Below are 15,043 nucleotides of genomic sequence, written 5' to 3' on the forward strand. Positions count from 1 at the left end.
TAACGCAGACCTTCCGGGTCTCAGGAAGACAAAAATCGCTGATCCTGATTATCCTAGTAAGGATAACGGGTCAGAATGTTTAAAATATTGAATTGTCATCGGTCCTTAATAAGTATGCCAAATTTCAAGTTTATCCGACGTTTTGAAGGGGGTTAAAATCATGTTCAAAGATTCCGTTACATACTAACATACATACGTCTGAAGCTAATAAAAGCGTATTAAAAAGGTACGGTTTTAGTGCCAAAACCCATCTCGGATGTTTTCGGACCTGATATCGTTTTCGACAAGGTTTAACAAGTGTTATTCACTGATAAACTATTATCGATGACGAATACGACACCAGGTGCCACGTCTGGTGAGTCAGTGAAACCATATTACAGTTATAAGGAAATTATTACGTCATGTATTACGTATGTCAAACGGGGAGAACGGGGTCCTGTCACTTATATCTGAAGAGGAAGATATGTAAAAGGGGTAGCGGGATTGTGCAAACGTAGTCACATACGCATGTATTTCTTGCTATCACGCAGGTTTGTGTCCGCGTTCAGATCTACGCATGATCATTGCATTCGCACTTTTTTTAAAAATTGCAATATGCAAATAAGAATTTACTGATGCAGTAAGCAACAAATAGTCCATGTAATTGTAGGCGGGCGGAGACACCACTGCCGCACCTATTTCTGCCTAATAACATCAATGCTAAGCGCTGCTGTGTTCTGGTTTGAAAGGTGTGGCATATGATAAAGCTGATAAAACATTTATATAAAACATATTTCAGGTGCATTTACTCCTATGCTTTTGTAGCCCATCTTAGATAGGATTTTAAGGTTATCTGTAGTAAATTACAGATGTTCATGAGCGATAGTTGACACTTTCGGTATGGTACGAGTAGTTTTTTACTTCTATTTCATAAAAATCTATTAACTTCTGAATAAAACGAATATGATTTAAACTAACTTGAGGTAAATAAACTTTATGAATACAAAGTTTCGGGCGTTTGATGGATTACAGCGGGCTGTATGTACTTTACATTTATGGAAGCGAAACGTCAATTATGGTAATGGAAGCCTCTCGCGGGTCGATGTCCTGGGAACTGATAAATGTAAACGGAAACAATAACACGTAGTAAATAAGTAAAAGAATAAGTGGTTAAGATTTAACGTGGTATATACTTCGATCACTAATAAGAACTAGATATACAATCAGCGAAAAAAAAACGGGGCGACGAAAAGAGCACCCAAATAGACATTTGGGTGCACAAACCTGTCAAAGTGATAGCTTATGACAACTAGCTTATGTCGTAAAAATTTATTGCTTTTGGCAAGCAGTTTTTAACACCTTTAAATAATAGTGATAAGGTTGATTTTGCATTGATTTTAGATTCTGTCGCTTAGAATTTTATAAACACGTTTGACGCCACTTTTGAAGTTCATTTTTGTATGGGATTGTGTATCTACTTCTTATTTGTGATCGAAGGGTATATATCTATGTGGTTCGACTCGGGAAGTACCACCACTGCACCTATTTCTGCCTTATAAAGTTTAAAGGTGGTAGAACTTTGTGGTTCGACTTCGGACGCACCACCGCCACACCTGTTTCTGCATAATAACAGCAGTGCTAAGCGTTGTTGTGTTCCATTTTAAAGGGTGTGGAGACATACTTATTCGAGGCGTTTCAACTTAGTTCTCAGAGATAACAACTCATCTGTTGGAATCTCACGCAAAAATTATATCTTATCTGGGATTAATTGGAGATGTACGAGTACCTACCTACATGGGCGGCAGTAGCCACTTATCGTCACGCGCACTTCTTGCTCGTTTGCTATTTAATATAAAACAATAATAGTTTGATTATCCTCAGTGAATAAGATTTTATAATATGTACCTACAAGCTAAACGTATTTTTTTTTAATTTTGTTCAGTTTTTTTGTCATTGTTCTTTAAGATGATACTCGTAAACGAAGAGCCTAATCGTTAGGGAAAATTCGACAAAGGTCGAAACTAAGTGGCTTAGGTGGTAGATAATGGGCAACGCGCAAGGCCACGCGGCCTGTAGTACCGATAACCGATAAGGTTGAGTGGCCCTCGAGACAGGCCTTTGTCCCCTATGATAGTTTAGGGTTTTTCGTTGTTTACGATTTTCTTCTCGCATTTCGTCGTGCGAAATATTTTTTTTATTTATACACAGATAAATAGATTATCAATAATTACTAAGGGGCGTTTGTTCGGAATTGTACGTTTGTCTAATTTGACTTTATCTCTTCGTAGAAACCTTCGTGTTTCGACTGTGGATATCACCGCCACACCTATTTCTGCCTAATGACAATAGGCATGTTCTTAAAACCTTTCAATTTTAAGGAGAGACTTACCTGAGCCATTTCAACTTAATAGAAACTTGACCCCTAGTAGATTAGAGATGTCAGGCAGTGGTCACTTACCATGAGGTGTACTCCATAGCCTTTTGCTACTTCTCTTTCATAAAAGCCTCATATTGGCACTGAAGTTGATTGCATCAATTCAGATTTAGCAACACTCGTACACACAACTGTCTTGCGTAAGTGGATGATATAAACGCGGCAAGCAGAATAAGGCTACATGACATGATAATCTTTACATACTTGTGTGACTCTACGTCACGTAAGTGGATATTAACGAGGCTTATATCCATGAGCCCAGACGATGCTGACCGTGTTTGTTATCTGACTGAAAAAAAAAACCGTATTTGGTCTCTAAAATATTCTATATAATTTTTTTTTATAATATAGGAGTAGCAAACGAGCGTGCAGTCCACCTGATGGTAAGTGCCTACTGCGGCCCATGGACATCTATAATCAACCATAGGTAGTAGATATTCCTACCTAAGGTCGGCCACAGATGCGCTGCTTACCCTGAAAACTAAGCTGGAACGCCTCGGAAAAGTATGTCTCCCTTACCACACCCTTCAAACCAGAACACAGCAACGTTTAACACTGTTGTTATGAGGCAGAAATAGGAATACAATATATAATATTATATACATATTTTTATACTTTAAAAGTTGAAGAGATTGTTTGACCGCGCAAATCACTGGAAGTATCAATCAAAATTTGAAAGGTCTTTATGAATTTGATAGCTCATTTATTGAGATCGGTTTTAGGCTAGGCTATATTTTGTGAATCGGTGGTTCAAAACCGCAGAATGACCTCTTGGAAGCAATACGTGCAAGCAAGTGAAGTCAACCAATACGCACTTGGCCAGCGCGGTGAGCTATGGCCTAATCCTTCTCATTCTGAGCGGAGACCCGTGCCCAGCAGTGGGACGATAATGGTTTGATGACGATGATGATATAAAAAAAAATATTATCTAGCTGTAAAATTATGTTAAATGCGCTCAATTCGATATGGAACATTCAGTTGTTATGAAACCTACTTGATATACCGATCTGGAGAGTAGCCACTCGTATAATCATGAATAAGTAAATGTAGGAAGTTTAGATCTGACGTATGAATTATTAAACATTTCGCTCCACTTGAGGTCACTGCCGCCGTTCAAACAAAATACATGTTGTTTTGATTTGAAATCCACAACATTATTGAAACGGAGCTGTTGCTATACGTTGACACTTGAAATTTAGATCATGTGGTTTTGTTTTTTGGTGTTGTGTTTGGTTGCAACGTTTTATGTCCCACTGTTGGTTAAGGCATGGAGCGATATATTGAAAACTCGATATTCTCAATTCTTAAGTATTGGTATTTTAATCGATATTGATTAATTTGCAAATAAGATGTTATTATGTCGATAAAATTGAAATATAAATATGGAAAACTATAAATATTTTATGACTAATCAAATCGGCGCAACACAAAATTGAGTCTTTGTAAACTTGAAGGCTGAAATTAAGAAGTCTTGGATTTTGTAAAAGATTTTAACAATCGATATCACCGCGTGACTTATTCAATGTTATTAATATATGCGGGGATATAGATAATTTCATCAATTTACATCCTCATTGGTCTCCGATCTCTTACCACTGGCAGCTTAGTGTACTCGAACCACGGGCACCACGGCCGTTCGAATGCTCGATAATGGTTTAATTCACTCGAATTGTTGTACTTTGAGTTTTTGATAAGCACGCTGTGCAACCGTGTAAGTTGCCAGGAAACGTCATGATTCAAACAGCTGCATTTCGTATGGTTTCGTTTCGTATAGGATTTCCCTGATGCTTAACTTTAGAATTTCATTCCGATCGCAAGCCTCGGTTCTTTTATGATATATTTTACAAATAGGACCTACTCTTCAGCCCATTATTAGTATGGAATCTATCTGAACTTTAACTATTTAAGTAAGAAGTTTTATTAGTACGTAGAAATTGTCATATTAGTACGTAGAAATTGTCAAATGTCGACTTTTACTAGGCAAAATATTGGCTAGATTGATAATTGATAAAATTAGCCCTATACAAAGTGTATTATCGTATTTATATTTATTTATTTATTTTACACAAACACATATCATTACAGGTCCTTCCCAAAGCGATAGTGTGGTTCCTTAATTTTTAACAAAATAGCACAGTACATACAGTGTCGTTTTTGTAAATTCATTCAGAGGGCAAGAGAATATATCAATTAAATCTGCAACGAGGTTTAAAGTATATATACCGTAACATATAATTTTGTCTGACACTTTCCGTGTCTGACACGTTCGATATCTGTACAAATAGATTATTATTCGATTGTCCTATATTACGATTCAAAAATAATATTGACTGAGTCCGCTAATATAAAGGATTCATTTGAATGAAATTGATTTTTCAGTGTATTTTTTAATGAATAATTCCTTCAAATTCGTTGATATACTAATTTATTTCAAGAATACGCTTAGTGGTATACAGTGTTTTATTATTCTGACGTCAATACCATGTTAAGTGTTCAACCACCTTTGATATTTCTATTGCCTTATTTATAAAAGGGAAATAAGCTATTAAGATTGTTACTATAGTATGATATAATCATGAGACTTTGTTCGTAAAGATCTAGATCTTCTGTGATTAGTAATGCCTGGTATGTATAACATTCTAATGATATATCAATGCAGTTTGCCTTCAATGACAAAGGCATCTTTATTAAACGAGAAGGAACTTCTTGCAAGGATGTCCTTTTCCGAGGAATTCCAGCTTAGTTTTCAGGGGTAGCGGCGCATCTGTGGCCGACCTTAGGTAGAAACCTAATCTAATCGTAGATTATAGATGTCCATGGGCAATAGCCACTTACCATCAGGTGGACTGTAGGCTCGTCTGCTACTCCTATATTATACCATTTATTAAAAGCTAATAAACATACTTTCTTTTATTCCAGGTACCAACCGCATCGGCAGATTGTATTTGGTATGGCGTCTGCCAAGGTCATAATGGTGTCAAAACTAAATATTGCTCGTACAACGGGACAGCGCTGCCTATCACCGAACCAGCTAAGGTAAGTTTAGTGTTAAAACTCAATTAAAAATAGACTCACATTATCACACTAGGATTCCTTGTGTCGTGGATGCCGTGGACACACACAAAAGCGAAAAAACAGGCAACCAGACCCGGAAAAGATATACAAATTCATCAATCAGATGTCTGCCTAGCCGGGGATCGAACCCGGAACGCTTTGGACTTTAGACCGGTATGGTGACCGCTTACGCCATGCGCGTCGACACCACCGAAATTTACGTTTCTTTATCTTATCTTTATATTATATTATTGAATTGAAAACCATTTTTTGTCCAACAATGTTCGAAATTTGTCAATATTTCTATGCAAAAATTGTCAAATTTTGAACTTCATTTAATGTATTTACTCTTTTTGACCATAAAAATGACGGAACCTAAGGCGGACATACTGCTAAACAGCTTTTTACTATCCTTAAAGATGTGCAGGAAAAACCTCTAGTAGGCGAAAAAGTAGCGTGCATGTAGTGCAATCATGCTTGTGTTGTCTCAAGGGCAGTGGAAACTGGGTCAAATAGCCTTGTGCGTGACATTTTCCTCGCTCACCATCCTTACCTGCTCGAGAACTTGACCTAAGCCTAAATTACTTTCTGGTTTACATTGCATGGCCTGCCCTTGTAATAACACCAGTAGCTGCAGAATAGAGCCAGGCGCGATTGTAGCATAAGGTTTTGGGGGGAGAGGGAAATGTTGTTAAATTAGATCACTTTTTTCTAACGCGTTTTAAGTGTATATTTTAGTATTTATTATAAAATTTGGCATATCCTCTCCGCTACCTCCGCTGCAGAGGAATCCATGCAGAGATCCCCCACGAAAAAAATCTGACCAAGTGTGAGTCGTACTCGATGGTTTTGGTTTTATGACCCATCTTCATTATTAGCTTTAAGATCACAGTAAAAATATTTGCGATAAATAATGTGCAATGAGTTCCCTTAGTTAAATTTACTGATACATAAAATTTTACTATAATATGAAATTTTTACACAGTTCAATTTCTGTATGAGTGTTGTTTATCCCGGACTTTCCTCGGGAAATATCAATCTGAGCCACAGCTGATCGGAGCCGGATTTAGATAGTTTCCAATAAACATTGTCATCAATCGACACTTGCGAGTGCCGTGCATTCATTCTAATCACACGTCACTCTACAAACAGACGAGAGATATATAAATTTGTTTATCTCATTCCATTAAAAAATAACGTCTTCATTGAATGGATGCTTGTTTACTTCTCCCTTACATTCCCTCTTTAAATCCCAGACACCTGAATTTTCTAAGTGATATGGATAAAATAAGAATTATTGCATATTTTATCGGCGAAGGTAACATAATAAGTAAACCAACTACGTAAAATCTTAAAAAAAATCGAACACATGTTATTTTTAAAGTTGACCAGGGTGGTAAACAATAGCATCCTTCTCGTTCTGGTAGGAGAGCCGTACCTAGCACGGAGACAGTATTATAACGGAATCAATGAACGAAGACAGTACCGACTGAAGACAATGATTACCACTTCAACTTTAATACTTTAGGATTAAAGGGAGAAACAATATTATCAGGAAACACATTCAACGTATTTATAGGCCCTCACTGACACTTAGGGCTCCACAAACGCACTGCACGTTTGCAGTTGACATGTTAACTGTGTATAACATGACGGTCTTAAAAACTTTGTGCCGCCGGAGTTTCGAAACCACCGCCACACCTATTTCTGCCTTATAACAGCAGTGTTAGCCACTGCTGTGTTCTGGTTTGAAGGGTGTAGAAAGGGAGACATTTTCCGAGGCGTTCCAGCTTAGTCTTTAGGGGTAGCGGCGCATCTGTGGCCGACGTCAGGTAGGAATATCCAATCCTATCCGGGGTTGATTACAGATGTCATGTGATGTTACACTTACCATCAGGTGGAATGCATGCTCGTCTGCTACTCCTATATTATAAAAAGTAAAAGAAAGATGTAACTCAAATAAACATACAGTGTTATGTTTAAAGGTGTTGTTTGTTATTCCTCTGTTTATATTTTGAGATGAGTTAATGTTTTGATCTTGTATTTGGCGTGTTGCCGGACTTGTTGCCAGCGAATATAACAGAACTATATGTTCTACAATTCTTATATTTTTATTAAAACTGAAGCAGTGACCAGAGTGCAGTCCACCTGATGGAAAGTTGTCACTGGCGTCCATGGAAATCGGTAATAGATTACTAACTACCTACAAATAGAATAAGACTACAGTCTCGTCGTAACCCTTGTGAACTAAGTTGCAATGCCTCGTGGTCTTCTAGCTACCAGGATATGGAAGTTCTAATACTAATGTTTTTAGAAAAAAAGCGTAGTGTGTAGGCCTAGTGGTGAAGCAACAGAGAGTTCGATAAGCTCTCAAGAGACTCGTGCCGAGCAGTGGGGCAGTAATGTGTTGACGACGATCAAAGGTTCCTCAGAGTTGAAATCACAAAAGGTCCTTAATATTGTAAAAAAAGTTTGAACTTCATCGTTTAAACGTGCGGTCGACAATTTATCAGATGTAGACGATTACAGGTCACGTGACGAACACTATAAGTACTGTAAGGTGTGGTAGCGGTAAGACGTGGTGGTGGGTGTATTGGGGGGAGGGAAATGACCTCCCCGATCGTTTTATTTGCTATTTGTGTAACCGAGTGTGTAATATCCGTTGTTTTTCGACTCTGGAGGCACCACAGCCATACCTATTTCTGTCTTATATCAGTTGGGTGTTCTGTGTTCAAATTCGTAAGGAAGGATATTTTACAAGAAGTTCAACTTGTGACATGACTTATTATTACTTCAGGAAGGACTTCAGTGATATAGTTTAAAGGATTGGTTACAATTGTCCATAGGTGGCTTTGGCTATATGTCATCAGGTGGGCTGTACATTCAATAGCTACTACTATATAATAAAAACCCACTCTGATTTAAATATTTAAATATAACTAAAAATCACTTGAGCGCCGTCGTACATACCGCCTGCTACAAACATACTTTTCCGAGGCGTTCCAGCTTAATCCTCAGGGTAGTGGCACATCTGTGGCCGACCTCAGGTAGGAACTAATCCTATCTGGGGTTGATTACAGATGTCCATGAGCGGCAGTAGCCACTTACCATCAGGTGGACTGCTTGCTCGCCTGTTACTCCTATATTATAAAAAATGCTACACGCAACGGACACGCGGGCGGGTAGCAGGCGGTTGCCCGCTACAAGCACACACGCCTATTATAACTGACGCCCTAATACTATATAGTTAGTTTTAATAGTGAACATATAACTTGACAACAGGCATTCATTGACGCAATTGAAATCAATTTACGTTCATCTGCCACTAGATTGACGTGGCAGCACTTATTACTTGTTCTCGATTACTTTGTACGACACATTATCGTTATTGCAAAATTGTATATCGCTACATCTTGTTAGCGATTCCTACATTTAAAGTTTATATTTATTATCTAGAACACACACTTTGTATATGACAAACCTCTTTCGCAATTTCGACTCCAATCTAAAGGAAATATGCTATACGTATGAATATTATGCTTTTTATGTTAAACACAAGTTCAAAATTATTATCCGGCTGTAAGAAAGGGTTGTGCACTTCGCACTTCTCTTTATGTTTGTAATTTTGTAATAACTTCTATTAAAATTTCTAGACAGACGGATTTCTAAAAGTATGATATCATGAGATTAGGTTTGTTAGTTCTTAGATAGGTACGTGACGTCAAAAAGAAAAATGGCAGCAGCGAGATTCAATTATTTGATGGGAAATTAAATGAACGTTTTTTTTTCTGACATAATCAATTGACAACAATTGTTTTTGACAATCAATTGACTCATCACAAAGGCTCCAAAAATATTGGCTGATCCAAGATGGCGTACCGATTATTTTCTACCCCCATGATACGCGCATCGTTGAAAGGGTTTTTGTGAGAAAAATATAAAATAACAAAAATGTTTTTTTTTAATAAAGATGATGTTGTAAACTTGAAATCTGTTCATGTATTTTTCGGTCTCTCTTAGACGATCTCGTAGTATTCCATGGCTTGTTACCACGTTTTGTTATTGAAATCAGTTTTATAGTTTTCCTCGGTTTGAATTATTCAAATAAGCCACGGTCCAAAGTGCTTGTGGTAACTGATTTTTAATTGTAATATCACAAAGTGGTAATTCAGGTTCGTCGTTTAAAAAAAAACGTAAATGTCCGTGTAATAGCTATGTCGATTATGATTGTTTTTGTTCCTGTTATTTTTTGGTTCTTTTTTACTAATATATGCATTATTATTATGATGATGTGGCCGTGAAACCATGGTCACTATTGAGATAACCGTCGGTGTGTGGTTTGTATTTCAATGTATCAAATATGATTTGGATGGGTTTTAAAGAAGGTACAGCTGGTACGGTTCGACCGGTTACCGTGAAGCAGTTTTGCGTTTCGGTGTATGGGTCTGGCGTCCACAATCATCCATCAGCCTTTGAAAGTTGCCGTTAAACATAAGCCTCCCCTAATTTGCGCTCTCCGACTTCTTTTGAGCCGTCTGTATCCAGCGGTTTCTTGCCATCTTCAGGAGGCCACTTCGGCTTCCACCTCGTCGGGAGGCGATCCTTACTGCCAAGACGTGGCCTACCTCGCACATCTCTGGTGGAAGGCACCCTAATGTTGCAAGTTTGCCTGATTGTGTTTTCTTCATATCCGGATTCCTTGAAAAAAATGTATCTAGAAATACGTATGGAATAAGCAAATCTAGAAGAACTAAATGAGTATTTCTTATTGTTATCTCCATGTTTTTTGTACATCAATGAAAACCAGAATCGTTTTTGTCTAAGCGGTGCTTATTCTGTAGGTATATATACTGTACGTAGTAGGTATAACCTTTCGTCCGTTGATAACCTCCGAAGTACCGCGCTTAGATTTCCGACGAAACAAAGATCCTCTTTGCGCTTATCGCACTGAGATAAGCGCCGACTCATTACACATAAATCTACTACCGTATGTGAATCATTACAGTTGTCGTATCATCTCCTTTATACTTATTAATTTATGGATATGTGAATAATGTGTCTATTTATTTATTTATTTTATAATATAAGAGTAGCAGACGAGCATGCAGTCCACCTGATGGTAAGTGGCTACTGCCGCCCATGGACATCTGTAATCAACCCCAGATACGATTAGATATTCCTACCTGAGGTCGGCCACAGATGCGCCGCTACCCCTGAGGACTAAGCTGCAACGCCTCGGAAAAGTCTGTCTCCCTTACCACACCCTTCAAACCGGAACACAGCAGCGCCTAACACTGCTGTTATTAGGTAGAAATAGGTGTGGCGGTGGTGCCGCCGGAGTCGAACCACAAAGGGTTCTACCACGTTCAAATAGGTGTGGCGGTGGTGCCGCCGGAGTCGAATGTGTCTGTTTAAGACTTTACAATAACCGCCGTTTTTGCTTATTATTGGTTGGTTTGATTGATTGATTGGTTCGGGTTAGGTTTGGAGAACAGAATAGAAATAGGTTTGGAGGTGGCACCGTAGTGGAATCACAGAGGACTGCAAAATTAATTTAAATTATAATGTCGATACAATATTAATTTTGCGTAGGTATTCAATTCGTGTATTTGATTTAATTCAAGGAAAATTTATTGTTAACAAGATTCGAAGGAAAATTCTCCGTTGTTACACAAATCCGAGTTCCTGCCGAAAGAGATAATCGAATTTGTGGTCATTATAAAAAATTGTCGTATTACACAGATTCTAGGTAAACTCTGCTTAGCCAAGTTAAAACTAATCCTACGAAAATATCCGCATAAACAGTATATAAAACACTAAATACTGACGTAGAACACAAATATTGTATATTATAATTAATTGTTTCAGAACCTCATGCAGACGTACTGCCCCGACATCGCCAAGGGCGGGGTGTCGTGCTGCAACGAGGAGCAGATGAAGGTCGTGAACAAGAACCTCGACACCGCCATCCAGCTGCTGGGGCGGTGCCCCACGTGTGTGGAAAACTTCCTCTCGCACATCTGCACCATGAGCTGCTCACCCAATCAGTCGGACTTCTTGGAACCCGCTGCTATCGGGACAGATGGTCGTAAGTGAAAACTGAGATGTTTTTTTACAGTTTAATTGTTTTAGTGCGATTAGACATAACAAAAGAATTAATTCCACCTTTAAAGGTGGAACCCCTTCTGGTTCGACTCCAGAGACATCACTGCCACACCTATTTTTGCCTAATTACAGCAGTGTTAAGCGCTGCTGTGTTCTGCTTTGAATGCAATGGTACGGGAGGCGTTTCAACTTAGTCCTAAGAGATAGCAACCTCGCGTAGGAAACTTTTGGGTTCATGGGCGGCAGTAACTATTTGCCATCATATTGTGGGGGGGATTACGGTTCTTACGGCGCCAAGATTTGAATGCATATCCGTATAGATTTCGATGAGACAAGACGAAAAGTAAGAATAAATTTTTTTGATATCTCGCTTAGTTTTCGAGATATCGATACTCAAAAATTATTCGAAAATTTCGATTTTTTGCGTTTTAAAAGTGAAATTGCCGAGGAACGGCGCGGCGGAAACGGGTGCGACTGGTATCTCCGGATAGGGGAGGACGTGCAGAATACGATAGAAGAAAAATGAAGAGAATTCGTTAAGAAACGGCGGAGGAAAATGAGAAAAACCAAAAATTGATTTTTGAAAAACGGAGAAAATTATATTTAAAAATTTAGAAAACGGAGAGAAACGGAAGTAGTATGTGCGAAAAGGTATCGTTGAGACGAGTACGATGGTTAGGTTAGGTTAGGTTAGGTTAGGTTTTTTTATTATTATTGTTATCATAATAATAGTGATAATCATAATAAAGGATAAAATATATCTAAAAAAATTTTTTTCAATAAAATTCCAACATTGTTAATAATGTATTTATTAATATCTTGAAAACTAAGCAAGATATCGAAAAGAAATATTCTTTGTTTTCGTTTTCTTTTTCAAAAATCTATCGAAATACATCATTAGAAGAATATATATTTTTTTTTATTTTTCGATTTTTAAATATCGATATCTCGAAAACTAAGCGAGATATCAAAAAAATTTATTCTTACTTTTCGTCTTGTCTCGTCGAGATCTATAAGGATCCGCATTCAAATTTTGGCGCCGTAAGAATCGTAATCGTGCCATATTGTGGAATGCTCGTATTCGTTTGCTATCTCTATATTATAAAAATATGCGCGCGTGCGTGCGTACGCATGTATATGTGAGTGGCTGGTTCTTTGTATGTAATCTTTTGAATAACATATATTTTTTTATATTTTTTCAGCAACCAAAAAGCAATTTGTTAAAGAAATAAATTACTATCTCGGGTCCTCGTATAAGGAAGGAACATTCAATTCATGCGTAGAGGTACGTTAGTATTCATTAATTAAAATTTAGTACACAGAAATAAATATAATTGTTAATAACATTAAAACACACATCTTTAAATACAAAATTACCAATTTTAATGTCATCATCAGATCAATAATATTGCTTACATGGATGTAAGCACTGATATTGGTTGAAACTAGACCTCGGACGAAAGGTGTGGGGTTTGAATCCCATGTACACACTTCCAATTTTTCAGTTATGTGCGTATTGGAAATTAATTATCACTTCTCATAACGATGAAGCAAAACATCGTGATGAAACCTGCACGTCTATGAGTTGTAAGAAGGATTAGTAGATTTGGAGCAAATAAGCAAATGTCACTTCATCATAATATGGAGTATGATTATGTTTAAGGGTGACATTTTCGTTTTATTTTAAGGAACCTTAAAAATAGTAACAATACAAATCATGCTACCATTTTTATGGGTCAAAACCCATACATAGGTATTAACATAGTATTTAGTTTTAAAAGCATCTAATAATATAAAGGAGAAAGAAATAAAATTTATATAATATTTATAAACAATATTTAACATTATTTCAGGTGCAAATGCCGTCAACGAACCAGAAAGTGTTCGACGTGATGTGCGGTGTGTACGGCTACAGCAACTGCACCGCTGACCGCTGGTACAAGTTCATGGGCGACGAGGAAATCCCGCAAGTGCCCTTCCAGATCAACTATAAGGACAGCGACCCAACAGGGCGGTATAAGATATACGATCCGCCCACGAGGAAGTGTAACGAAGGGTCGAATGTGAGTTGTTGTTTTATCTATATACGTCATTATTATTATGCTTATTAATAATCAATCTGTGTATTGCCTTGAGAAGCAGTGATTGATAATTTACAATAACTAATACTAGATATCGTCCAATTTGGATCTTTGGTTTATAAAAATTGGATAGAATAGTCTACTTTTAGGGTTCCGTGCACAAAGAGTAAGCTTCCGCTGTCTGTCACAGGGCTGGATTTCTGGAATCGTAATAGATAAATAAATAAAATAAAAATCAAAAGGCAGCACCATCGCCACACCATTTTGTACCTAATTACAGTAGCGTCAAACGCTGCTTTGTTCTGGTTTGAAGGGTGTGGGAAGGGGGACATACTTTTCCAAGGCGTTCCAGTTTATATAATCCCAGGAATATGTAATCTGGGGTTGATTACAGATGTTCAAGGTTGGCAGTAGCAACTTACCATCAGGTGTACTGCACGCTCGTCTGCTACTGCTGCTCTTATAAAAATAAATTATTAATGTGTAAGGGTCTACCCGGGTGTTCGTGTGCGGACTGCCCGGCGAGCTGCCCGGCGCCCCGGCCTCCGCCGCCGCCCTCGCGCCCCTTCACAGTCCAGGGGCTGGACGGGTACGCGTTCATCATGGCCATCGTGTTCGTCATATGCACCTCGCTCTTCCTGGGCGGCGTGTTCTGCTGCAACCAGCACGAGAACGCTGTGGGTGAGTACGTACACGTACACACGTACACTTACACACGTACACGTACACACGTCGGTACGGACGTACAAACACACGTACGCAAACGTATAATCCGCCCCAAACTGCTAGTCCGCTCTGGAGGGGTTACTACCATCTCTTAAAACAATATTATTTTAATCATAATTTTACTTTTTTGCAGGAAATTTAACTTTTTAAGCAAAATATGACAATTTCAGTTCAATTTTACTTTATTTGCAGGAAATTTAACTTTTTAATCAAAATATGACAATATCAGTTGGTTTTATACAATGGATAAGCGAACAAATAATAAGGGTTTAAGTTTGTTCAACTGTGTGTGACGGAATATTTTAATGTTTTTAAAAGGAAATTAAACTTTCCTGAATTATGATGGTTTTTAAAAGATGGTGGTAGGCCCCCTGAAGTTGTTGCGAGCAGGTGTTGTCATACAATTTGCTATGACGACGCGACTCATTCCTATGTTCAGAGCGCAGTAGTAGCTTGGCGCGGACTATACAAGCGCGCACACAAACTTATATACGCGCGCACACACGCAGATTTATTGTACTATCAATATGAAAGTACACGCACACATACATACAAATGTAAACGCGTGCTGACACACGCAGGTTTTTGTTCATTTTTTCACAAACACTGGAAATATGATTGGATAAAATTTTAAGAAAAAGAAGCGGCACGGCCGTACCATTCT

At 38.0% G+C, this 15,043-nt stretch overlaps 1 protein-coding gene across 6 annotated transcripts in view; it reads left to right on the forward strand.

Moving 5' to 3' along the window:
• The window catches only part of Npc1a (Niemann-Pick type C-1a), a 68,288-nt gene that overhangs the window by 23,008 nt on the left and 30,237 nt on the right, over positions 1–15,043 (forward strand). For all 6 annotated transcript variants that reach the window (XM_073088723.1, XM_073088722.1, XM_073088720.1 and 3 more), the window contains exons 2-6: positions 5,333–5,449; positions 11,336–11,555; positions 12,775–12,857; positions 13,426–13,635; positions 14,142–14,334. In XM_073088723.1, coding sequence (XP_072944824.1) covers positions 5,333–5,449; positions 11,336–11,555; positions 12,775–12,857; positions 13,426–13,635; positions 14,142–14,334 — 823 coding nt within the window. The remainder of the gene's footprint in view (positions 1–5,332; positions 5,450–11,335; positions 11,556–12,774; positions 12,858–13,425; positions 13,636–14,141; positions 14,335–15,043) is intronic.

The sequence above is a fragment of the Epargyreus clarus genome, unplaced genomic scaffold (genome assembly GCF_041222505.1).
Source record: "Epargyreus clarus isolate Ecla_fem2 unplaced genomic scaffold, WU_Ecla_fem_2.2 ptg000027l, whole genome shotgun sequence".
Taxonomy (NCBI): domain Eukaryota; kingdom Metazoa; phylum Arthropoda; class Insecta; order Lepidoptera; family Hesperiidae; genus Epargyreus; species Epargyreus clarus.